General features: G+C 38.5%; 1 protein-coding gene across 8 annotated transcripts in view; it reads left to right on the top strand.

The window, feature by feature from the left end:
- Nucleotides 1-1,691: 1,691 nt before the first annotated feature.
- Nucleotides 1,692-27,772, top strand: part of GRB14 (growth factor receptor bound protein 14) — a 127,400-nt gene continuing 101,319 nt past the window's right edge. For all 8 annotated transcript variants that reach the window (XR_014829466.1, XR_014829468.1, XM_021075428.2 and 5 more), the window contains exons 1-2: nucleotides 1,692-2,073; nucleotides 3,338-3,470. Coding sequence is in view for 6 of the 8 variants with exons in the window: in XM_021075428.2 (XP_020931087.1) it covers nucleotides 1,883-2,073; nucleotides 3,338-3,470 (324 nt within the window). In the remaining 2 variants the exon portion in view is untranslated. The remainder of the gene's footprint in view (nucleotides 2,074-3,337; nucleotides 3,471-27,772) is intronic.

The raw sequence follows: 27,772 nt of genomic DNA, 5'->3' as shown, positions 1-27,772 counted from the left end.
AGGAGCAATGGCTGCAAGGCTTTTGGATAAAAACAGGTATGACTTATGGAGTTGATGACGATGAAAGTGTATTTCTTTCTTTATGTCTCTAGCTCAAGGTATCTGCAAATACATGCCTCTTTTTTTATTTTGCTGGGATGACCTCAACCCATCTGTAGGTTTTTATATTAAACTCTCTTAAAACCCACACATAGAATCCAGACCACACTTCAGGGAATCGGATGTGAATGAGGGCTCTGCTTGGCACACAACACACAACACCAATACATTAGCTATCATCATGATTAGTATTACTAATTTGTCTTGGCTTAGCCATTGTATTGTTATAAGTGTCCTGGAGACCACATCTATTGTGTGACCCTGCCCAGTGCTGCTTTTTGTTGGGTCTTAATTTTGACTTCAGGACAACGGAAGACCTTGGATTCTGTAAGCTCTTTGATTCAAAATTTTTCTGTCTCCAGGAAGTACTCCAAGTTTCTCACAGGCTGGGGGTTAGTGACCCCTGGGTGTCAGCAGTGGTTGGTGCCAACGTGTGTGTGAACACACGGATATGGAGGAGGGGGTTGTGCCAGTTTCTTTAGGAGGCAGTGTTTGCCTTTCCCTGGGCAGTGGTTGTGAAGGTTAAGAAAACCTGGTGAAACAGAAGCCAGGAACAGATGTTACCTAATTTGGTCAAAAAACAAAGAGTGTATAAAACATTTGGAAATCTCAAATAGTGAACTGGGCTGGGGGCACTTACAGGAAAAGCAGAAACAGAATTACCACCCAGAATTCAGAGCAAGGTTGCTCCATCTAAGACGGTGAACGTAATGTAATTTCTACTTCAAATAGTCTGGATTTGGGAGGTGGAATCTTCTGGGTTAGACGCTTGACTGCACCAATTACTAGTACTGTTGTACCAGGTACTCTATGACGTTGAGCCCCAATTTCCTTATCTGCTAAAAAGGGTAAGCATCTAAATTTATGAGGTTGTTGTGAGGTTGAACAGGACTAGGCAGAGTGAGAACTCGTTAAATGATAGCTAGTCTTATCAGAAGAAAATTAGTAATTTTTCTAATTCTCAAGACAGTGTCGGGTTTACCCATACCTTATTAAGAATTCTCAAACATCTCAGGAGTTTTCTACACTGATTGCACTTCCTGCTCCCCGATCGTCCATCCCCTTACCCCCTCCCGTGTCTTTAGTTGTGGAGTGGAAGGAAGAAGAGGCACGTGGGGGAAGGACTGGGACAAACCTGGCCCCCTGGCCTCCCGGCACGGTGGGGCCTGTCATGGCGGCCCGGCGACAGCTGAGGTGATCTGAGATAGCAGAGCAAGAAGAATGAAAGGTCTAGGGGGGTCAGCGCTGCCCCGACCCCTGCTCAGCCGGCGGTCGGCCAGGTTACCCCAGCGGGAGCGTCGGCTCACATGGGTCCCGCCTCCCGCAGCGCGGGTCCGCCCGGACCTCGGGCTCAGCCTCGCGTTCGGGCTCCCACCTGGGGAGGTGGCGGCCGGGGCCTCGCGAGCTGGTAGCCAGGCCCGGGCGCGGACGACAAGGGCCCCAAGCCAGCGCCCCCCCAGTGCCCCGGGCCTCGCGCGCCGCCCGCCCCAAACCCGGCGCCCTCCCCGCCCCCTCCGCGCCTCGCCCCGCCGCCCGAGGCCCCCACCCACCGGCCGCTCCTCCCCTCTCCCCACCCTCCTCCTCCGCCCCCTCCCCTCCCCCGCCGCCTCGCCTGCTGCTCGGCCCCGAGTCTGAGCCGCCCGGGCCCGGAGCGCAGGCGGCGAGGCCACCGCACCTGCAGCGCGCTCCGGCTGCCGAGCCGGCACCTCGCCTCCAGCCGCCCGACCTCCTTCTCCCCCCGCGCCGGGTCTCCCATGACGCCTGAGCCCCCCGACCGGCGACAATGACCACTTCCCTGCAAGATGGGCAGAGCGCCGCGGGTCGGGCGGCTGCCCGGGACTCGCCGCTGGCCGCCCAGGTGTGCGGCGCTGCCCAGGGGAGGGGCGACGCCCGCGACCTGGCGCCGGCCCCCTGGCTGCACGCGCGGGCGCTCCTGCCCCCTCCGGACGGGACCCGCGGCTGTGCTGCAGACAGGTAGGCAGCCCTCGGAGGGCGCGGGGGAGTGTCCTGGGTTGGCTGCCGGCGAGGGGGTGAGGAGGCGGTCCTAGGGGGTGAGCCATGTGCCCAGAGCTGGGCCAAGTTTGTCAAAGTCTCTGAAGACAATTCCCTTTGAGCTGGCTCCTACCGGATCAGCAGGACATTGCGATCTCCCAGCGCCTTATAAATAGCATCACCGTTTCATTGAGAGCTCCGGATTTCTCGCCTCTGCCGGTCCGTGTGAACTAGGAGGCCAGGCTCCAGGCTGACCACCCCCACCTTTCTTCTTTCTTCGTGGTCCTGCATTAAAAAAAAAAAAAAAAGCAAAAAAACCTTTTTCTGTTATATATTAAAAAAATCATAGAATAAATGAATTCACCTCCCACATAGAGTCTTACAGCGACCCTGGAGAGGCAAAGCACGGATTGACATTTGAGCAGTCTTGCTGTTCAGCAGGAAAGAATAGAGGCTTTAAAAGGTTTCCCAGTCTCCACAGCATTCAGCACTAAGTGCCTCTAGAGTTCACAATCTTGCACATACTTTAAGAAAGAAAAAGGCTGCAACAATACAAAAATCTATAGTCCTTTATATTCATACATTTTAATGGTACTTTTTTCAGATTTTCAAAGTGCTTCAACTTCACTGAAGTTAAAATTACTCTGCAGTGGACTAGAGTACATTTATACTAGGAAGTTATATTCACTTACCTCCTCAGAAACACTGCCTTGCAGTTTAGTATCTATAAGCACTTGAAAAATCAACAGACTGTGTGTGGGCAACATTGTGAATGAAATTTGAAGTGAAATGAACCACAGCTATAATTAATAGACCATAACTTCGAAAAGTGATTAGTAAAATAGCATAGGGAGAAATTCACTAAATGTTTATAGACTTTATCAATTTAATGGATGCAAAACAATGTCCAACTTCTCGGGATGATTTTTGCATCAATAATTTTGTAGTCTGTATTTTAACTTCAAGGAAAATTATCAAAAGTGCTTGAAATGGGGTTTCCCGGCCTGGTGATTTTTTTTTTTTTAAAGTCCCCCTCCACAGATGGAATGCTATAGAAGATTGATTTATATCAATTGATATATTTTATTTTGATGTGCAGAAAGTACACCACAGACCTTTGCTGTATACTTTATATGATATTAATGTCACAGAGTGGTGCATGCTGGCCTTAACTTTTCAATCCTGACAGCAATTATATTTTACATTCTGTTTTATGTAAATTACATTCTATGTTCCCTTGGTGTAGGAGAAAAAAGAAAGATCTTGATGTTCTGGAAATGCCATCTATTCCAAACCCTTTTCCTGAGCTATGCTGCTCTCCATTTACATCTGTGTTGTCAGCAGGCCTGTTTCCCAGAGCAAATTCAAGGAAAAAACAGGTATGCATTTAAAAATGTTCTAATTAAAAAATCTTAGGAGTTATACATCCCTTTAATCTTTAAGATACTCAGTAACTTACAGTATTAACAAAGGATTATCATGGCCTATTTTAAATAACTCTGTTGACTGACATAGTTCTTTGCCATTAGTTTCCTTTAGGGTCTCAGTTTTCACATCCGTGTAATGCAAATGTTAAAATTTACCTGTCAGGTTTTGGGGATGGATTAAATGAAAGAATATATGTAGAGTTCAGAGCCTGTGAGCTATAATGGCTCATGTAGATGGGAGAGTTATATATGATAAGAAATGATCAATTTTAAGTTGTCAGTAGGAAGAGCTGGCAGTGGTATTGGGGTAAAAGGGGGTTGATTTGTTCCTTTAAAACCTTCTTCAATCTTTCACATTTGCAACCCAAGCCAACCCTATTTGCTAAAGGAAAGTGACAATAATGAGTCTGGTGAAATGTAATTGGAGTTTAGGACTCCACAGGTTTTCTTTCATTTCAGCAAATCCCTCAGTTTGGAGGCATTTGGCCTCAGGGGGCAGATGACTTCTAAGTGATGATTAATTTATGGACTTAAATTTTTTTGGTTTTCTTTTTTTTCTTTTTCTTCTCTTTCTTTTGTTGCTTTTTAGGGCCACATTTGTGGCATATGGAGGTTCCCAGTCCAGGGATCTAATTGGAGCTACAGTTGCCAGCCTATGCCACAGCCACAGCCACACCATATCTGAGCCTTGTCTGCAACCTATACCACAGCTTAACCCACAGAGCAAGGCCAGGGATCCAACCCGCAACCTCATGGTTCCCAGTTGGATTTGTTTCCGCTGCTCCACGACAGGAACTCCTTTTTGATTTTATTTATTTTCAAGTTTCTAGTTGGGGACTGACTTGAGGAAATTAGACTTCAAAGACCAAGCAACTATGGGGAGATCCATCATGATTATACATTTTTTTGAAATGGACAATCTCATCTCTTCTGAATGTACTTCCTCCCAATTTTGAATCAACAAAACAGAGAGAAGCTTTACTAGGCAAAAATGTACATTGTTCTTGTAAGGATAGAAACAACAAATTTAAATAGTCCTATGCGTGCAGTGAGGACAGGGGTAATGAACAGAGAGGAGGAGAAGACGGTTATTTCCCCATCTTTTTTTTTTTTTTCACTTTTATTACCTGTGATAGGTTCATTAATGCATGATGTGTGCTTATAGCTTTAGGACTGAAGAAAATACCCAGGAAATAGATGAATTCTTGATATCATACGGCAATAATAGAGACAGTAGAGAAATATGGAATGTTGTGTTTTGATGGACGTCTGGTAAAATAAGGCTTATACACTTGTTTTTTTGGGGGGGAGAAAGGGTTGAAGTTTAACTGGTACACATGCTTTTTGGATAAAGGTTGGAGAAAGTGGGAGTAAATATTCCCAGAGCAGAGATATGTTCTGAATTAGAGTCTTTCATTGGGGAGGCATATCCTTAAGTGGGTGGGACGGAGACTTTGGGTAGGGGGTGATCAAGGAGGAGACCTTGTTATCAGGATGAGATTTAAAGTCAGAGCCCAGGGGAAAAACAGCCCTGCTGAAATGTCTGGGCCTTTTAAGAGCTTGGCTTTTGAGTTAAGATGTAAGATGGGGATATGGATGATAGACTAGTCTGTGCATCATGGTGGTGGAAAAAATTGATTCTGACTGCCCCTGTGATTCAGAATGGGAAAAGGACATGTCTGATGATGGCATAATAGCCATTTGGGGAATTTAACACATTGTTTCCCCTTTTATGGAGGGAATTTACCAAGGGGCAGCTTTGATTTAGTGTTGAGTTAGAGGTTGAACAGAGGACAGGGAAAAGAGGAAGAGAGGACTGAGTTTACTCTGACTTTAATTTCATGAATGAGCACTGGGAGAATGCTCATGTCGACCAGACGTGTCCATGGGACAGGGTTTGTTTTGAATTGAGACAGAATGAGTGTTTTGTGCTAAAGGTAGTAGAGGAAGAAAAAAGAAAGAGTAGATGTGAGTATCAGGGTCAAGTCAGAGTGTACCCTGAGTATGGGGAGTTATCCTCCAAGAGGTAGACCTCTGATCTGTAGGAATGATAGCATTTCTTGAGATCAGGTTTAGGAAATGGCAAAATGGGAAAAGGGTGCTAGGCTGCCCATGACTCCAACTGGTTTTCTGCTGGGCCCTGTGTCCTGTTTGCACAGTGACCTTCTCAGAGAGTGCTGCGCCCACACAGACAGCTGTGCTGTTTCAGGAGCAGAGTTCTGGCCTGACTCCTGGAGACCAGTCCCAGAGGGGTGTTCCCACCCAAGCAGCGCCCTTCCTGCTGATCTCTTCCTTGGCGCTAGGGTTGGAGTCTCTGTGAAAAGAAGGATGTCCCAGGTTTGGGGAAGAGGAAGGTTTCTTTTCCCATTCTTTTTTGTTCCCCTTTCCCCACCTAGACTTTGCATTTAGAACTGATCCTTTGTTTTTATTCCTTTGTATATGCACAGTTCTTTGGAATGGGAGGTTTTGGGAGCAGATGACTCTGTGTCAGTAATTTCCCCATGCTCAGTATCTTTTGTGACACAGACTTCCCTTTTACAAGATGGTATTTCAGGCCTAATTCTCTCTGACTTCAGTTGAGATGATGTAAATGATTATATGTGATAGGTTTCGATTGACCATTATTTGTGGTTGAAACATTATGGGAGACAATATCACGATGTCTCGTTCCTTTATAATCTCACTTTCATTTGTTTTGTTTAATCATTCCAGTCGTTTTAGCAATCTTTTCTCACCATAGAAAAAATGAAGAATTGCACTTGTTACTTATAAGTAAATGACCAGAAAGTTTGAAAGAATCCAGACTGGAAATGTTAAATTTCAAAACCACAGTCAAAAATCATTTTACAGGCCATAAATATTTTCTTTTACAATTTGAGATGTCTACATAATGCATGAGTGGTAAAATGTATTGAAGCCATAAATAGGATATGCTTTATCTCTTTTTTGCAAATAAAATGTCTCAAAGTGTACAATACTGTAGGCTTTCAGTACTTCTATTTTAAAATAAGAGCTAGAATGAGATAAAATCTGGACTCTTTATTCCCTCTCCCTTTTTTAAAAGTAATACTGGCCAGATATATTTCTTAGGCATATATCTTTGTGCTTACGAGTAAAGCAGATTTAAAGTGTCCTTTCCATATACATGGTCCAGAAAAGTTGCTTGTATTTTTTTTTTTTTTTTTTTTTTTTTTGGCTTTTTAAGGCTGCACCCTCGGGATATGGATATTCCCAGGCTAGGGGTCTAATTGGAGCTACAGCTGCCGGCCTATGCCACAGCCATAGCCAAGCCAGATCTGAGCTGTGTCTGTGACCTGCACCACAGCTCACAGCAACACCAGATCCTTAACCCACTGAGCGAGGCCAGGGATCTAACCCACAACCTCATGGCTCCTAGTCAGATTCGTTTCCACTGTGCCTTGATGGGAACTCCTACTTTAAATTTTGTATTAAAAGTGACTTGACTTACGCATTTACATATCTTTCTTTCTTTCTATTTCTGATGGAGGTTTACCAGGAAATCATGTTATAGCACTTACTACTTTAAGAAAGGAAAAGAATTAAGATATCTTTAGCCCTTGCAAAAGAATCAGTTCTTTTCTCAAGTTTGTTTCCCCCCAGGTAATTTTTGTGCTTAAACCCAGCTTGTATTAGCGAACACAAGCTGGGTTTAAGCACAAAAATTAGCTTTGGCTCATTCCTTTGCAGGACTATGTAGTAGAGCTAATACAAAATAAAGCTCCAAGGATTTTAAAGATAAACAAATCACCAGTGGAAATCAGTGCGATATGAAATGTTCGAGCTGGAAGAGATCTTTGAGATCATCTAGTGAAACACTCTTCTTTTATAGATGAGTAAGCTGAGGCTAAGAAATGCTATGTGGCTGATGATGTCATAGCTAGGACCTGAAAACTGGATTTCTTGAGGTTTTGACAGCCCTTTTTAAGGAAGGTCCAATGTCTGCAGAAGTCGAGGACACTAAGGGTAGCTCAGGAATAAACCTATATCAGTGTTGTTAGTTACAACTCTGCCCATAATACCAGGGAGGGATAACAAATGCCATATGATAATCTTCACCTAAGAACCTGGATCCTTTTTTTTCCCCTTCTTCAAATATAACTGTCTCTGTGTTTTATTTCCCTCCAGCTTTCTTTTCTTCTTCCTAAAATTGATATGGAAAATCTATCCAATAATTGGAATATTATCAAGTAAGACTTATTAGTATTATTAATAACTAGAATTTGTGTGTGGTGGGTAGTCCACAGTCACACTGAGGCCAGGAAGTGGGTCTGTCATGCACATTTTAAGATTTTTTTAAAAAGTACAAAAACTGGAAGTGATTTGCTCATGCTTTCACAGTTTAGAGATCAAAAAGAATGTCATTTCTGAGTGTGCTTTACCCCTCACCATACTGTTTCTGGTCTCTTCTGTATTGAATTAAAGCTTTTTATATACCTCAGGAAAATGAAAAATATCTTCCAAATAATTAAGAAATTATTTTCCACATGCTCTGCCTTTGATTTCATTTTCCTCTCACTTATCAGGGACTGTCAAAAGGTAAGTTCATCTCTATCCCCAAATTAAAGGGCTTCTGTTGTCTTTCCTTTGTGGTGTTGGTAATAATCCTAATTTGTATGGTGCCAAACTTATGTGTGGTTCTTGTGTGGCTGCTGCATTATCCAAACTCACACACTTATTTCTTCAGTGTACACAGAAGTAGAAAGCAATGAACTATACCGCCATATTCTTATTTTCCAGATTCAGCAATTATCAAGATTTTTGCCTCATTTACCCCATCTATTCCTTTTTGAAATTTTTATTGTATTTGTTAAAATACAATAAGTTACTTTAAAAGAGTAAATCCTGAATATCCTATCATTGCATCCCTACCTAGTTTTGTAGGCATTGCTGAAAAGTACATTTTCTTATTTAACTAAAATGCCATTATTCTCTAACATAAATAATTCCTTGGTATCATTTAAAATCATTGAGTCATATTTTCTTTGTTGTAATGATACATGAAATCTTCAGGTTACACACTGGTTATATTTCAAAGTCTGTAAATTAGCTCTTTGGCAATTTAAATTCGTTTTAAATGGAAACAGGATATAAATTGTATTTAGGCACCCCTCCCCCCCACAGGCCATCTTACAAAATCCTATTTAATGTGAAATGAAACGCGAATTTCATGTATATGCAGAAAATATAACGGAAACAATACTTTTCCCTATTAGGGTTTCAAACAAATATGTGTTTCCAACAACAGTTTGCTACTTTTGAATGTTGGCACTTAATGAATATCATTTTTCTTAGGAGGAATTTGAAAGTACACAGATCTTTGTAGCAAGAATGAATGAGGCTTTAGAGCAGCACTTCTTAAAGTGTAGTCACTGGATCACCTTCCTCAAATTCAACAGGAATGCTTGTTAAAAACATAGATACTTGGGCTTCTTGCAAAACCCACTAAATGACAATGTTTTGGTGAAGGGCATAGGAACTTGACTTTTTTTTTTTTTTGGCTCTTTGCCGTATGCACAATATTAGGGGTACTCTTATTCTCTGCTGCTTTCAAACTCTAGGGCAATCTGATTTTTCAAAATTACGGAAAATTTCCTTTAGTTGAGGAAAGGTAGGAATATTACCAGTGGACTTTAGTTGGTATTTTATCCAGATATTGATTGTTTGGTGGAAACAGAGCTTCACGTGAACTAATCTGAAAGGTTATGTTATAGGACCTGAAGGCCAAAAGTTCATTGGTCTTATGAGAGATTGCAATTGGGAATCAAAAAGTCAGCAAAAATCAAGGTAGCAGCTTTCTCCATTCTCTCTCTCTTGTTTTCCCACAAGCATAGCACACAGTCTCTGTTACTTCTAAATCCATTTCATTCTCTGACATGTCTCTGCAGTCTTGCTTGTCTTGATTGTGTGTCAATGCCTGTAACCCCATATGGCCACCCCATTGGAATAAATATTTCCTCCTATTTGAGGTTGAGCACTTGGTAACTGACTAGAGTCTGTATTTGGAGAAAGCTCTTAGCCCAGTATGCCCAGCTTTTATTCAGTCAGCTGTGGCCAAGGGGACACAGGGACCTGGACCACTGCTCATTCAGCAAGGGTTATGGAACAAATTCTATGAGTAGGAAGTATGGGTTCAGTAGGTAGGATGTATGGAGGTCAGGAAGAAACAATGGAAAACTAGTGCCCCAGAGGAAAAAAAATCTCAAATAACTGGACACACAAACAACTTATTATATGTGAAATATGGTGACCCACCAATTAATTTGGCTCAAGTCATTTAATTACATTTGAAGGGCTCAAGTCACTTAATTCACTTAATTCATTTATTTGTCAGTGGTTGCAGTTGATGCCACCCTTCAGTGATGGTCATCTTCCTTGGTCCTTGTTCTGAGCTTGCATCTTCGTGAGGTCCCTTGGCCTCTGATGACAGATGCTAACAACTCAGGATCTTCCCTACTTCATGCTAGTAACCTTCATCTGTAACAGATGACAGTTATCTCTTCCTATTTTAAAACTTAAGTCCTCTAGCAGATCCTCTGCTTGTTAATGTTTTATTTCCAGTTTGAAGGTTGCCTCTAATTTTTAGTTAATTTGCAGGATATGTTTGCAGTCCAATCTTTATCTGCAATATGACTTTAATTTTTTTACTTCTTTGAAAGCTCAGCTTTTGGTTGTTTTTCCCTAGAGGCATATATTATGTTCTATCAAGAGAAGGAAAATTGGAGTCATTCATGGTTCAATATAAATGTGGATCTTAATTAATATAAAAAGCTTTCTGCATCTTATGGACATTGCTTTGAAATATGTCAGCCTATATAGAATAGTAAAAAACTTCACTGTATAATTATACATGATGTGTATTTAAACAACAACAAGCTGACTTGGGAATTGTCCTTTTGGCACTCTAGATAAGGGAAAGTTTGATGGAGAGAACCTAGGAAATGGCCACAAGTCTTTGCTAAAGAAAGGGAATGGGAGTTCCCATTGTGGTATAGCGGAAATGAATCTGACTAGTATCCATGAGGATGCGGATTCAATCCCTGGCCTCACCCAGTGGGTCAGGGATCCAGCATTGCCATAGTTGTGGTGTAGGTCACAGATGAGCCTTGGATCCATCCTTGTTGTGGCTGTGGTGTAGTGTAGGCCAGCAATTGTAGCCCTGATTAGACCCCTAGCCTGGGAACTTCCATATGCCTTGGGTGCAACCCTAAAAAGGAAAAAAAAAAAAAAAAAAAAAAAAAAAAAAAAGAAGAAGAAGAAGAAAGGAAAAAAAAGAGAGGGAACCCAAAGGGATTCTTTCAGAATCAACTTAGAAGAGAAACAGGCAATTTGATGTAGGGAAAACGTCCTTACTTCTTGTCCTTCCCTTTGGTTTCACTTATTTAGTATTTTTCAAAGCCACAGAGAAAATAAACACAAGTAGGAGGATTAACATTCTTAACTAGTTTACAAATTCTTGTATCTATTACAAAAATCATTTATACGTTGGCTGTTTATTCACATTTTTTTTTATTTCCATAGATATAATATTACATGTGGTGATTAGGTTGTTAGAGCAGTCAGTAAATATTTTTTAACCTACAATAACCCCCCAAAATGATAGATTTACGCTTTCTTGTGCACCATTTTAAAATATGGTTTCTGTAGAAAGACGTGGGGTAATATGATGTAATGGAAAGATATTGGACTGGGGATCCACAAACCTAGTTTTTAATATGGTCCTGCTGCTACTGAGTGATATAATATGAGCATAATGCCAACAATTCTGGGCTGAACTTGTAGAGAATGCTACAATTTTATTTATTACTAGGGCAAATGATTCTTATGGCTCTTGAAATCTAATGATTCCATAGTAGATAGGTGTGTTAGGAGGCTTTTTTGGTCCCACTGGCACCGGACATTCCCTTTTAGTTTGTTTAGATATTAGTTACCACACCTTTGATGAGGAGAACATTTGGGTGCCCATGGGGCAAGATGCACAGGAGCCATCTTTATGGAGATGATGGAGGCAGGAAGGGGCTAGTTAAACTAGAAATTTTGCATCAAAGTCTACGTCCAAATAAAGGGAGTCAGAAAAGGTATCATATCTGGGAGGGACCAGGTTTGGTGGTGAAATCGTATTTAAACTTAGAAATAAGGGTAAGAGATTAGATATGAATATTTGAGCATGGTATAGGTTCAGTATGCCCTTGGCTCTGCTTGCCTTAAAGGATTTGAGGTGGTCATAGCTTCTAGTCCTTCTTTAAACTCCCCTTGCTCCACCCTCAAGTTATGCATTTAATCACTCAAGGAAGAAACCAAGGCCTCCTCTTTCTACTCTTCAGTTAAACACTGCTACATCTTTCATCACAATATACTTGAATCTATACACTTCTCTCCACCTCCACTGCTACCATTCCAACTTGAGCTGCTGTCTTCTGATGTCTAGGAGCCTTATGAATAGCCTCCTTGATTCTACTTTATCCTATTTTGGTCTATTTTCCATACCCTTTTTAGAAGGGAACTTTTAGAAATGTAAATCACATTATGTCACTCCCTGGTTGAAAACTTTTTGATAGCTTAGGATAAAATTCAGAATTTTACCTTGGCCTACAGGATTCAACATGGTTTGGCTTCCGTCTATGTCTTAACCTCACCTGCATTCTACTCTTTATTCATTATACTCTAGCCACAGTAAAGGGACAGTCCTACCTCTGTGTGAACTTGGCTAGCTTTTTTCTACCTTAGAGCCTTGGGCTTGGCTGTTTTCTCTGTCTGGAACCTTTTCTTTTGGTTCTTTGCAAAGCTGACTCCTCTTTATTCTTTAGGTCTCACCATAAGATCATTTCATCAAGGGGGCTGTTTCTGACTAGTCTACCTAAAATATCCCCCTACTTTAGTGACTTTTTTTTTCCATACTATTTCCTAGTATACTTCCTTGGTTGTACTTACCATAATCTGAATTGTCTCATTTATTTATTTGGTCTAATTACTGTTTTTCCTCTCCAAATAAAATGTTTTAGTTTCACTGGAACCAAATGGGTTCTTTCTTTAGAAAAATTAATGAGTAAATGGATTATTGAAGATAAATAGTTAAAACCAATTCGACAAATTGTATTTTGACATTTTTTTCATAATCATGATCACTCATCTTCATCCTCTTCATCAAACTTTAAAACATATTTCTAATTTTATTAACAGAATTTTTATCAATAAAAATAAAATTATATACTATGCTCCAGAACTAGTGGAATTTTAGCAATGTATGTCTTTGCTTTCATTACCCATATAGGAAATTTTGATCATGTGTTATGAAATTAATGAATATATTTCTGATTTTAATCATTATTCTTATTTAATGGAATTATAAGTGAAAAGTGCTTGGTGGACTGTTATACTTCCAGCTTACTATGTGTTAAAAATTCACGTTTAGAAAAAATTAAGTGGGAATATCAGTTGGATTTATAATATGAGTCTCTCAGAGCAAGGGGTAGATATTAGAAAATGTTTTAATTATTACTTATTAATGTCATTGGTGAGTGATGTAGGCCAGTGCTCATGATGTAGAAATGGGGAGACATATACCCCTTGGATATACGAGAAAACTTACCAAGAGAATTACAAACTCAGAGATTTAAGATAGCCAGTTTCCAGATCCTCATCTTCCATATATACTTTTTTCTAAAACTTAACCTTCCCAAAAACCCACTTGTGTTCACAGTAACCTTCTTACTTGGTGCATTACCTTGGGGCATGCAGATCTCCAGGGCAACGCACACATGAAAAACTTCCTTTAATGATGAATCAAAGTACCACAAATCAGAAGGGGGTTCTTGTCTTTTTACGCTTTATATTTCTGTTAAGGGGAGACATGGTTAGAAGTGAGGATTTTGGCTAGAGTTAAAACATTCTGAATTCAAATATATGATGGTTTGATGGTAGTAATGACAATTTTCATTTCTTATAGTTCGATTTTCATTTATTAACTTCACTTCTTCCCTCTCCTGACTGTTGTCAAAGAATATGTAACCTTTGAGGAAGAGTTTCCTAAGAAAAGCAAATGCACATTAGTAAGAAATACTGAATGGTGAAAATGGCCGCTTGTCATGTATTTAAGTGTACTTTACACTATTCTCTCTCTGTCTCTCTGTCTTTTTTTTTTTTTTGGTCTTTTTAGGGCTGTACCCCCGGCATGTGGAGGTTCCCAGGCTAGGGGTTGAATCAGAGCTGTAGCTGCTGGCCTACACCACAGCCACAGAAATACCAGATCTGAGATGCATCTGTGACCTGCACCACAGCTCACGGCAACACGGGATCCTTAACCCACTCCACTGAATGAGGCCAGGGATTGAACTTGTTGCCTCATGGATGCTAGTCATATTTTTTTTCTGCTGAGCCTCGATGGTAACTTCCTTTCCACTATTTTTAATACTTGGGGCACATTCATAGCTGCAAGAAAATGTGCCTGCAAACACCGGATATTATCTAGGTTAGTGCTGAGGGTGAGGAAGTTCCCTGGGAAGCCAACTTGGAGTCTCCGTTTGCCTGCAGGAAATTTACTGGGGCTCAGAGCTCTTGGAAACAGTGCCTGTGGGAACGGACAGAGTAACAAGCTGGGCTGCAGTGCAGTCACAACAGAGGTCTCAGTTGATCCTACAGGAGCTCGAGCTGGGATGGCCCTACAGAACTGTTTAGAATTAGGGGAGAAAGACTGGGCCTCTTCAGCTGAGTGCAATGGTGGGCGGGAGAGACTTAGCCTGATCTTAGTGCTGAGACACTAATGGCTAGGAGAATAGTGATTCAGTCCTAAAGGGTGCAGGCTTGGATGTTTTGCTGCAGCATCTATAATAGTTCATAATTCTGATTATTTTAAATGAAAGAGAAGTCCTTTTCGAGACTACAAGTGTTTTGAAAGGAAATTGTATAAAACTCAAGGATATAATTTGCACATAAATCCTTTCAGATTTTACATGTCTTAATATTGTGGTTAAAACCTATTTTATCAAATTATGTAATAAAATATTTATTCCAGTCAGTTCCCATCATGTTTTATCATAAAATACTTTAATATTTTCCACTTTCTGTAAATAAGATACACTAGCTGCTAGACTAAGTTCTAAAAAGTATATGCTGTTTGCTTTCATTCAAACTGTAAGAAATTTTTACCATGATGAACATTTTAATTAATGAAGTTTTTTCTCATTTCATACTTAATTTAAAAAAATTACACCCAAAAATTGAAAGTCATGGTGGAAATGTACACTTACATAATTACCAAGGGAATTCCATGCCTTTCCTCTCAGAATTCTTAATTTTGATTGCTTTTAGTTATTTCTCTTAAATTATATAGTCCATAATTAATTTTTAGCGGCTTTTAAAATATTTTTCCTCAGAGTACATGTTAATACCTTTATTTGAACTGAAAAGTAAAGTTGGGCCTTTTTTGATAGAGCATAAGTCTAATTTGGCTGATTGATTTGAGAGTGAGGACTAACTTTTCCAATTATGTGACATTTTTCTTTCTTTTTCTTTTTTTTTTTCTTTTTGTCTTTTTAGGGCTGCACCTGTAGCATATAGAGGTTCCCAGACTAGGGGGTCTAATTGGAGATGTAGCCACAGGCCTGCACCATAGCCATAGTAACACCAAATCTGAGCCATGACTGTGACCTACAGCTCATGGCAATGCTGGATCCTTAACCCACTGAGTGAGGCCAGGGATCGAACCTTCGTCCTCATGGATACTAGTCAGATTCATTTCTGCTGAGCCATGGTGGTAACTCCGACATTTTTCTTAAATTTAATAAACTAAATTTACAGCTATAAAAAAATTTTTTTGGCCACACCTGCGACATGTGTAAGTTCCAGGGCCAGGGATGAAACCTGCGCCACTGTAGTGACACTGCCTGATCTTTAACCCACTAGACCACCAGGGAACTCTATAAACATCTTTTTAATTTTTAACTTAAAAGGATTTAAAACATTTTTTAAAATTTAAAAATAGTTGACCTATAATGTTTTATTAGTTTCTGCTGTACACAAAAGTGATTTGTGTGTGTGTATATATATATTCTTTTCCATTCTGGTTTATTACAGGGTATTGAATATAGTTCCCTGTGCTTTACAGTAGGACCTTCTTGTCCATTGATTTTATATATAGTAGTTTGTATCTGCTAATCCCAAATTCCTAATTTATCCCTCCCATACCTCCTTTCCCCTTGGGTAGCAATAAGTTTGTTTTCTATATATGTGAGTCTATTTCTGTTATGTAGATCAGTTCATTTGTACTATATTTTAGATTCCACATATAAATGGTATTTTATGGTATTTATCTTTTCCTTTGGCTTACTTCACTTAGTGTGATAATTCCTAGGTCCATCCATGTTACTGCAAATCATTCTTTATGGCTGAGTAATATTCTATTGCATGTGTATGCATGTGTGGGTGTGTATATCACATCTTCCACCCATGTGTGTGTGTGTGTCACATCTTCCCCCCATAGTTTTCTGAGTGTTTTACTTTGAATAAAGTGCATTTAGGTGGAAGAGTACCATAATGGTAAAGCCTTGTTGATTAAACCATCCAGAAATTGAGAAAGTGAATGAATCTGATTGAGTAACAAATCTTTTCCAAGTCAAGTGGCTTACGATTCATTGTTTTCAGTTACATTGAGAGACTCTAATTGATTTACTGAATCATGGATCATTAAAAATGATTTTTAACTCAGATGGAGTTAAAAAATATTATTGCCTTCTACCACCTCTGCACTCTTTTCTCCCTTACCTAGCTTAATTTTTCTCTCTAGCCACTTATATCATCTGGCATATTATGTGTTCATATATATGTCTTTTCTCTGCCTTTTCCCACTAGAGCATAAGCCCTCTGAGGGCAATATCTCTGTTTTGTGTACTGCTCGATATCCAGCAGATAGAGCAATGCCTGCCATGTGATAGGCCCTCAGTAAAATTTCTGAATAAATGAATGCATGAGGAAGTAGTTATTATTAAAGGAAGGAATGAGGGAAAGTTTGAGAATAATAGTTTAATATAAATGGAAAAGAGTTTGGAAGAAAATTTAGCAAAGTGAAATTTAGTTTAGTTACTGGGAGGGGTCTGATATTGTTAGCGTTAAAAGAGATCCTCATCACAATAAACATTTGAGTATCGATTTACTATTATTAGCACATTCTAAATTTGGAATACCCTTGCTCAGAATAAGTGCTGTTCTTTGTCTCTTTGGTCCCTTTGTAAGCATTTTCAGTCTTACCAGCCCATGTGTGCCAGTTAAAAAGGACGTATGCTTTATGGGACTGAGTCCAGTAAAAGCTTTTCAGTCAACCCACATTCACAGTGGAAGATTACTTTCATTCTTGGGAAGGGTGACATATGCATGTGAAGCCCAGTATTCAGATGAAAGGGGTACTTTGGTATTATTTAACTGCATATTGGCAAGACTCAGGCCAGTATCTAGTTTCTCTTTAGAGACATTTTGCATTATATTACAGTACTCTTACTGTGCTCTGCCAGGGAAATTAAGATCAACTGGAACACTCTGTAGGTCATTGGCTTAGAATCTTAGGGCACTGGGAACTTGATGTTTTGTTTCAATGACCTAATTTAGGCTAAACCTGTCTTTGTCCCAATGGTATAAGGGCCTCTTTACCAAACCATGTTTGCACCTTGGGAAATATAGGGGCGAGGTTTAGAGAAAAGTGATTTGAAAGTATTGGGTCAACCTCCATGGAACAAGTACTTGATAAACTAGGGCTCTTACACTCAAGAAAGATGAAAGTGTAATTAAAATTCCCTCAATGTGGATGGAGCCATCAAATTGCATAATCTGAATCATGCTTTGAAGGTTGAAGAAGGCAGTTTTAGGAAAAATGAAAGGGAAGAAATGTTTATAGGTCATGTAGCTGTTCACAGTTCTTGTGCTCTGGCAGATGCTCTCTGCAGAGATTTCCAGAGGGCTCACTCTTGTGGAATAAAGCACCTCCTCCGTGTTTCTCACAGTGGGAGTATATGGTGTGTATATACATATGGGGTGTGTGAGGATGGTGGGAGCGCCATATGGGAAGTTGCATGATAAACATGGAACACCTTTCTGGAACAATAATTTTAATTGAAAATGAGGGGAAACACTTTTATATTAAACATTCTTGGTTTTGAGTAGAATGCATAATTTACATGGAATTTTAGGAACAAATTATGTACCTTAGAGTTATTGCTTACCCTGAGATGGCAAGGGCTGTGCATTGGCTTTAATTTGCAGTTGTGGTAGTTCTGGTGGAAAAATTTGAGAAATACTAGTGTGGTTTTCAGGTCTGTGGGAAGCGGCTTTTTGTAATTCTCAGGAGGATTGGCTGTCATCTCTCTTTTCCTTCTCAATTCTTCTCTCTAAAGCTTCACTGATTTTATTGGTGCCTACATCATTAATATTGAGGATATTGGGTTGTTAAACATTTGAAGTGTTTTTCCTACTCTACTTTCCTGCAGTTTGGCAGGAAATTGCTCTCACTAAAATCTCTAAAGACCACCATTTTCCTGAAGAACTAATTTAGAGCTTATTTTGATATCTCAGCAGTTTGGGGCATTTTTGACTACTCTTTCCTTCTTGAAATATTTTCTTGGCTTCCACTTCTTATAGGTCTCTGTTGGAGGACCTTAGTGTTGATGTTCCTTAAGGTTTTATGCTACAGCTTTTTGTTTTCATTTTATTTTCATTTTATTGCCAGAATGATCTCATCTACTCCCATGGCCTCAATTACAGTGTACATAGAAGTCTAGACTAGGTTATCGTGGTCTGCTTGCTAAATATCTTCATTTGTACAGTCCATAGACATTGCATGTTCAGCCTATTCCAGACTGAATTAACACTTTTTTTCTTAAACTTGCTTCTTCTCCTATATTTCCCTTCATTGGGACTGGCATGTTCTCTACTTAACAATAGAAATCAGAAATCTTTGTTCTATTTTGGCTTCTCACTATTCCTCTATCTCGTCATTTACTTGGTTACAAAGTCCTCTTGGAAGAACAACTGTTGAATTTATTCACTTTTTTATGACCTCTCTGCCATTGTCATAGTGCAGGCCAAATCATCGCATAATTACTTTGAGAGTCTCCTCACTGATCATGCTATTTTTAGTTGTCTTCTATTCCTAGAAGTGTAACATACTTAAAAAATTTTTTTTTAATTGAGGAGCTAAAATTCATATAACATAAAATTAATCATTTCAAAGCATATAATTAATTCAGTGGCATTTAGTACATTTACAGTGTCATGCAACAGTTACCTTTATTTAAATCCATCACCCCAATGGAAACCTGTATCCATTAAGCAGTCACTTCCCATCCATGCCTTCCCCCAGCCTCTGGCAACCATTAATCTGCTTACTGTCTATGCATTTAGCTAATTCTAGATAGTTCAGTAAGGGAATCATGTAATACATGATCTTGTGTGTCTGGTTTCTTTCACCTAGCATGTTTTCAAAGTTCATCCACATTGTAGCATGTAATAATAACCTTGTAACCGTGAAATGATTCTAAATGTGTAGGGAAGAACATATTTTTTCTTTTTGAAGAAAAAGGAAGTTTTTTTATCCAGGGTAGCTTTCCTCCTTGATCCTTTGTTCTCAATCCTGTTTTGTCTCTCCTTTCCGCCTACTTCGAGTAAAGCACTGTTTTGAGGTTGGTGAGGGTCTTTTCCTTCCATGTTTTTATACTTTTGTTAATGTATAGCACTGTACTCTGTTTTAATGATTTATTTAAAAATACATGTTGTGTGTATATCTCTGCAAGTGGCTATTTCATTCAACACTTTTTTTTTTTTAAGCATATGGCTCAGGAATGTTTATTTTTTTGTTAGCTGCAACACGCTACCCTCACATGCTACCCAGCAGCATATAGAAAAGATCATACACCATGGCCAAGTGGGATTTATCCCAGGTTCACAAGGATGGTTCAACATATGCAAATCAATCAACATAATATACCACATTAACAAAAAAAAAGTAAAAAACTGCATGATCATCTCATTCAACATTTTTGATTAATCCAGGTCAGTAAATGTAGACCTAGTTTATTTTTATTTCATTTTATTGTATGAATAGATTACATTTTATTTATCCTTTCTTCATTGAAGAAAACCAAGAATATTCTTAATTTCTGTCATTAAAAAACACACTCTAGGCATTCCCACTGTGGCTCAACTGAATCAGCAGAATCTTGGGAGTGCTGGGATGCAGGTTTGATCCCTAGCCCAGCACAGTGGGTTAGGGATCTGGCATTGCTGTAGTTGCAGCTTAGGTCTCAGTTGAGGCTTGGGTCTGATCCCTGACCCGGGAGCTCCATATTCCTCAGGGTGACCAAAAAAGAAAACAAATAAGCAAAAACTGTAGTGTACATTTGTGTGCCCATGTGCAAGGGCTTCTCTATTGCATGGACTTATAAGTGGTGTTGTTTGGCTCTAGAACAGGTACATTATCAGTTTTACTAGATATGCCTAATTGTTCCTCTAAAGTGGTTGTACTCACCAGCACTCTATGTGTCTCCATTTCCACACTTTCGCATCAACAGCTGGTATTTTCAGATGTTAAAGTATTTGCTAATGTGGGAAGTGTAATGAAATTTAATTATGGTGTTCATTTGCTTTAGCTTGACTACTGGTAAGGTTGAGCTTCTTTTTGTTTGCTTCTGGCCGTTCATCTTTCTTCTTTGTGAGTTATCTGTATTTTTCCATTGTGTTTATCCTTTTTAAAGTTTGTAAGAGTCCTTTGTAGTATGGATACCAGTCTTTTGTAATCATAAATGTTCTTGTGATCTTTTCTCTATAATTGTCATGTGTCTTAACTTTGTCTATAGTGTCTCAGGATACAGAATATTTTTTTGTTTTTAGTTAAATCTAGTCATTTTAACATTTTGTAGTAATTTTAACGTTTTACTTCTCATACTTGGGTCTTTAACAGCATAACTTATTCTTATAGATGATAGGATTGTAGTTTTTTTCTAAATGAGTATCTGCTCATACAAGTAGCGTTTATTAACCCCCTCTTCCTTCCCAAAGCATTTTAGCATTTCTTTGATTGTGTTATCAAGTTCTCTTTTTTATAGTAAAGTGATAGTTTTAAAGGGCAGATCAGGTTATTTCATTCTTCTCTTAAACAATTCCATAGATCTCCAGTATTCTTCAAATACTTATTTTAATAAGGCTTTAGGGGTCCTGCATAGCTGGACCCCCTCTCCAATCCTGTCACCGACCCTTTTCTCCTTATATTCTGTATCTTAACTACACGAAACTCCTTTTAGTTTTCTATTTAAGTACATCATTCTTTCTCTTATCTGATCCAGTGAGGATCAGATCTTTACATAAGATATTCAATCTTCCTGCATCTCTTTTCTCCATAATCTTTAAAAAGCTAGCTTCTGGAGTTCCCGTCGTGGCGCAGTGGTTAACGAATCCGACTAGGAACCATGAGGTTGCGGGTTCGGTCCCTGGCCTTGCTCAGTGGGTTAACGACCCGGCGTTGCCGTGAGCTGTGGTGTAGGTCTCAGACGCGGCTCAGATCGCGCATTGCTGTGGCTCTGGAGTAGACCGGCAGCTACAGCTCCGATTTGACCCCTAGCCTGGGAACCTCCATATGCCGCAGAAGTGGCCCAAAGAAATAGCAAAAAGACAATAAATAAATAAATAAATAAATAAATAAATAAATAAATAAATAAAAAGCTAGCTTCTAATACATCTCTTTGAGGACTCAGCTTAGATTCTTCACATCCCGTCCTAGGTCTGTGGTAGGTGTGTTGCTACCAGGTCAGTTACGTTACATTATCTATTTACCTATCTGTTCCACCATCCAGGAAGCTCTCTGGGGGGCAGTAGAAACCAAGTTTGCCTTAGAGAGCAATGCATTTCCAGACCCCAGCATCATTCCTGGCATGTTGTAGACCCTCTGTAAATTCTTGCTGAATTGAACAGATGGCTCAGGTAACGTTATTACCTAAAGTAGGATTTGCCTTTGAACTATCTGATAGATGATCCATGTAGTCTCCTTAAGCATTTTCAATGATGAGCTTAATTTGCTTGTGCCCTGTAAAATCCTGATGCAGATGCTTTCTTATGGGTTGCATGTAAATAAATCAAGGTTGTGTGTAATTGTTAGAAAAGAATTTTATTGCAGAGTTTTTGGTAGGATTTTACTTTTCCCTATTTAAATCTTAATTTTGATTTAATACTCAAGCATGTTGGATATTATTGAATTGTATTCTTTCATTACAGTAGTTGTCCCTCTCAGTTTTGCTTCATATGCACACAGATATAGATGACTGTGTGTCTTTATCCAAGAGTGAAAAGCAAAGCTTGCTAGTCTAGCCTGTTTTAGAGGTGATGCTAATGGATTAATCAACTCTTGAAGTTTTCTCAACATGTTGCTAATCCATTCAATCAATATTTATTGAGTGTCTGCTTTGTACTAGTCATTGTGTTTGGTGATGTTATAATTATGTCATCATTCTGGTCTTATTCTCATTTTGTCTATCAGGAGTGTCATGAGATATTTCTTATTTATTCTTTATATATTAAGATATTTTTAGTCCTGGATATTCCTTGGACCTATCAGCCTAGAGTTTTATTTAAAGGTAATAACTTGGCAGTTACTACTGTTACCAGTAATTTTATTCAGTCCTTACAGTACACCAGGTGTTGTGCTATGAAGATAAGTTTTATAACATCTGCTTTTCCCCATACCTCAGTGAAGTAGATGTTATCTTCATATCCATCTTGTCAAGGTGGACTTTGGGGTTAAGAAAGATTATATTATTTGATCAAAATTACACAGATGGGAAGTGATAGGGGTGGGATCCAAGCTCAGGCTGCCCTGTATTAGTGAGATTTGCAGACTCTTGATGACTTTTCCTTTCTTCCCCTTCCCTCTTTTTTTTTTTTTTTTTTTTTTTTTTTACCTGCTTAGCATTTTTTTGAAAACAAAAAAGGAATATTTTTGATAGACCAGTCCCCTACTATAAATAGGTGTGCTGGGTAAAACTCTAGAGGAAGGCATTGCTGAGACCGCTCCCTTACGTGGTGTAACCAATGTGTCTGATGGAACAGAACCAGTTTTATGTTTACCCAGAGGCTCCTTTCATTCAACATTAGCTTAAACTTGCTTAGCTTATTTCTAGATATGTAAAATTTAATAATCATCCAAAATTTAAATATGAAAATGCTTTTTACTTCTTTGAGAAGAATGACTTCTCAGAGCTATCAAGACCAGATCCTGGATCGTGGAGGTCCAAGGAGTTTAGAGCAGTGTGACTTCTCTAATGCCAGTTACTAAGGGTACAGAGAGCCTCCTGCTTCTGTATTCATGATGATAGTGTCCAGGATCCTTTCAGATGTGTTAATCACTTTCATTCTTTTAACATCTGAATGTTGTAAGTAGAAGAGTTGGTGTTATCTCACTTTTACAGATAGAAAGAAACATGGCTAAAGATCAAGGATTAAATCATATCGTTTTGCATAACCAGGACTTGAGCCCAGAAATTCAGATTTCAATTTTAGCCCTGAGTGCCTAACACAAAATTGATAGGTGGCATTCTACTTAAAAACTACACACAGAATACCTTCATCGTGCTTTCAAGATTGCGGATTTTTATGTAGTGAGACATAGATAGTGATAATAATAGCGTTGTCCTTCGAATTCCCACTGTGGTGCAGTGGGTTAAGAATCCCTCTGTCGCTGTGGAGGCATGGGTTTGATCCCTGGACAGTGGGTTAAAGGATCCAGCATTTCACAGCTGGCCTATAGGTTGTAGCTGTGTCTCTGATTCAGGCCCTGGTCCGGGAACTTTGATATGCTGTAGGTGTTGCCATAGGGAAAAAAAAAAAAAAAAAAAGACTTGTGCTTTAAACTGCATGGAAAACCCAACTGACTATATTCTGATCTCTTTCTACCTCCGCTATTGTTCCTGTGGTATTGGTTTGTTACTTTCAGGAAATTGAAAAAGAAAATTCTTTTTATTATGGTTTCAAAAAGTATCAGAAATCATTATTTTTTAATTTTTATGATTTTTGATGATTTTTAGAAACTAGTGAGGAAATTGGATCATTCTCAAATCAAGATATAGTCTGTCCAAAAGAACATAGCTGGGCTCGGCTTTGTTAAACTGATTTTTATTGACAGACCCTTGCCTGGGATTAATTGAGATTTAAGTTAGTGAAAATCCTGCCCTGTGACCTGTGAGCAATTGGACAAAGTGGATGACCTGGAGAGGAGTAAAGTTTCTCAACCTTTTTGTCACACTAAACAGAACTCAGGTTGCCTGCAGAGATGGTAGAGATTTGGTAGTAGACCTGTCCTACCACTACATGGTCACCTTTAGCAAGTCAGGTACCCATTATTAGAATAAATGTGGGACTGTAAAAATCAGTGCAGAGAATATTGGCCTTTAAAGCATGGGTTCAAAGAATGAGTCAAGTCTTTAGAGATCAAATTACTTTTTTTTAAAAAGTTAACAATTCTTCATTTATTAATAAGACTACTCTCCAATCTCAGAAATGTTGTTTTATGTATAATGTGTTAGGCAGTTCTCAAATCTCATCGGGCATGTTTGATATAAACGTACATTTCTGGGTCTTACCCCTGAGGAGTCTATTTCCATAGGTCTGGAGTGGGGCTAAGGTATTAGAACTTTTAGCAAGCACCTATCAGGAGATTCTTATGGTTCTGGTGCATGTTATCTGTAGACCACTTTCAGGGAAACCTCGGTATCATCTGATTGAATCAGGGGCTGGAAGAATTAGGCAGTCCACTAGTATTATGGAAGCATTAGTCCACATGTACATTCACACGCTTTACATAAATTTGTGGTTCTTTAATGTATTTTCTAAAGGATAGCACTCATCTAAATATTTTTACTTCATCTCAAAGCTGATTTGAAATTGTATTACCTTTAATAATAAAGTGTATTTATGATTTAATAAAGACCCTCTATGGCAATGGGAATTGTCACAGCTCTGTGACTCCTGAAGTGGTTGCTGACACAGATCACACAGGAGGGCGCTGTTGAGATATTTTTGGTATGTATTTAGTTCCAAAAACAGACGGCAGAGGGGGCGCGCTTTAAGTGACCCAAAGAACTATGACCTGATTATTTTAATATGAATTATTTAGATTCCATCGTTAATTCACTTGTTTTCGGTAGAAAAGTATCTTTTTTGGAACAAGTGGTCTATTTAAGAAAGGACCATGTGATCAGAAATTTTTGTAAGTTAATTACTTTAGGAAAATATTTTAATTATGTATTTAAATAATTTTTGTTTCTTTTCATATTTTCACATTAGGTTATGAACACTGTTTCTGGCTAGCATCTCTTACAGTTAGGGTTTTTTTAGAATTTAGAATTTTAGAATTAAGAGTCTGATAAGCATTTTAAATGGTTAGTCAATTATAAAATTAGAATTGACAGATACCTCCTATAGATTATTTGTTGAATAAAGTTTCATAGTGTTTTGCCTAGGAATTGAAGATACATATCATTTAGATTATATCATTAAAAAATTAGAAATGGATCCCATATCCTAAAACTTTTTTCTTTTCTTTCATATTAATACATACATGTAGACATTTTGTTTATAACTTGGTGGGTTTTTTTTTTAATATGGTGTTTTCTCATACATGATTTTATCAATTATAAATTAATGTTCTGTTAGTAACAATAGAATAAATCAACTTGAGTTATGTTACTAAGCAGAAAAAGAATGCATCCTTCGGCATCTTTTTTTTGGTCATATTGTGACCTTTTTTGAAGCCAGGGACTGTTTGTTCTTTTTTATCTTTTAGTTTCTACTTTGAAACATTGGACAGAGTAATGAATGTCACTGTTGGTGACAATTCCTCTGCAGGCTATGCTCTATTAAAAATGCCTATAGATTCTTTGATAACCCCCTAACCCCACGCCATTGAGAGGTGAAATCTATATCTTGTCCTCTAGAATCTTTGAGGAATCTGATTATTTGACCAATGTAACATAATGAAAGTGATACTGTGACAGTTTCTGATCCAAAGCTTTAAAAGACTGGTAGTTCCCATTTATGGTTTCTTGAAATACTCTCTCTGGGGGCCTCCAGCTTTCTTATCTGATCCCAGTCGGACTATATTGAGACAGCATGTTGGAGAGGCCTTGTTTAGGCTTTGATTGATAGTCTCAGCTAAGCCCAGCTTTCTAGGCATCCCTGCCAAGGTGCTATACATGAGAGTGAAGCAGTCTTGAATCCTTCAGACCTGCCCATCCTCCAGCTGAATACCTTGTGACCTTTATTGACATTATATAGAATTGAAGAATTATTTAGCCTAGTCCTGTCCTGATCCACGAAATCAGGAGATACAATAAAAACATTTTTGTTTTAAGTCACTTGTGTTTTGGGACAGTTTTTTATGCAGCAATAGGATAACCAGAACTTTGGAGAACAAACATCTTATTTAACCACTCACTTTTGTAAGGAAAAACTCCATCCCAGAGAAACGAAGTAACATGTTCCTTTCAAGGTCATCTAGGCAAGCATGGTCGCAGAACTCTAATCTGACTTTATTACATTTGCCACTAGAAGATCCTAGAAGATCGTTTATTTTGCACTTTACAACTGGTAAGCAAAGACATATGGATATAGCCTAGGGACTCCTGAAGAAAATAACTTGACAGAACCTTTGCAACCTTAAAAAGGACCCCCAAACAGTGTTTGTTCCAGGAATACTTATGTACCATTTTGTATGATTTAACTACTGTTTAAAAAGTTACATTCTAGTGTAAATGGATATTTCACTTAGTATTCAAATATAGTAAATAATGCTAGAAGAATAAGCATGCACAAATAATGAATGCTCATTTCCTATAGAGGCAATCTCAGCATTTATGCAATTTGTATTCCAAAAATTCTCTGGTAAATTTGGGAACTTTGAATGCGTTTTCCCATGGAAACAATGATAATCAAATTTCAACTTACCATATAATATGCCTAATATATAGTACTTTAAATAATCACCATATTTATTCATTTTCTATGGGAAAATGCTTTCCAAATTCCAGCTTTGTATCTGTGAACCCAGTAGTCCAACTTATCCCTTTATTTAACTTTGGCTGAGGGACTGAGTTCTACTCTTCTCATGAGCCATGGGAGTGAGCACATTATCTTGCTCTTAGCATTAGCAGGTAGCAGACGTCTTATGCAGAAAAAGGAGTAAGAAAAGATTCTGGGGGCTTTATGCTGATGGAGAGTGTGCTCTACTTGGTGATAAAGAGAAGAGAGGGAGCAACAGCATGGCTCAGGACTTCTTGCTGGTTAAATTTCTTAGTTCAGCTCCTGGTGCTTTCTCAGCCCTCTTTCTTCTAAGTATCGTAGAGATTTGTGTACTTGCTTTCCTTTCTATCCTTCCTAATAGCTTCCTCCTTTCAGGATATCAATTCTTAAACTTACTAGAGGCAGGATGAAGTCTTTCCATATTTCTATACTTTCTATTTCTAAAGATAGGACAGCAATTTTCTTTAATTTTCTATTCTTTCCTAATCTTCTCTTCTCTTCCCTTCCTGTCTCTCTTTCTCCCCTTCCTTCCTTCCTTCCTTCCTTTCTACCCATTGTCTTATTTCTCTTAATATCAACCTAACTTCCTTTATGCCTTGGAATTGTTATCTGGTATAGTTAATTAAATCCTTTGGTTTCTTTTTAGATCTGGGGAAGGTGAGTGGCACCTTTACTGCTTATATAAGTAAGACAAATTACAGGTGTTTCTTTTGGATTATAAACCCTTGATGGAAGAGACTACATCTGATTTTTCTCTTAATCCCTTTCCACATAATGTTGAAATACTTAGAAATATTTACTTTATAAAATAGTAAAGATTAAAGTTCACAGTTATGACCTCTATGATTTTATATCTATGCAATGAAAAAGGGTGAAATTATTTTAAAATCCTGTGAATGTTTGCATATTGCCCACATTTCTAGGCTGTGTGTTTAATGCAAGGGTATGTAAAGATTTAAAGGGAAATTCGGCCTTTGGTTTTCTCTTTTAACTGTATTACTGCTTGACTTTCTTGTTATGATACCATCAAACAGTGGACCTATGCAAAGCCATAGATGAGATGTGGTTAATTCACTAATAATAAGGATGGTTTCTGACATTAAATACTTCTGTTCCTTAGAGTAAGATTAAATAAATGAAGCTTTTGTAGGTTACCTCAAGGATTAAAGACTGTAACTAGGAATCATTTATTT

Source organism: Sus scrofa, chromosome 15 (genome assembly GCF_054392235.1).
Source record: "Sus scrofa isolate SSC_HxYL_T2T_F1_AM1 chromosome 15, Sscrofa_HxYL_maternal_Yorkshire_Landrace_v2.0, whole genome shotgun sequence".
In the NCBI taxonomy this organism is placed as follows: Eukaryota; Metazoa; Chordata; class Mammalia; order Artiodactyla; family Suidae; genus Sus; species Sus scrofa.
This window is presented reverse-complemented; position numbering and strand designations above follow the sequence as displayed.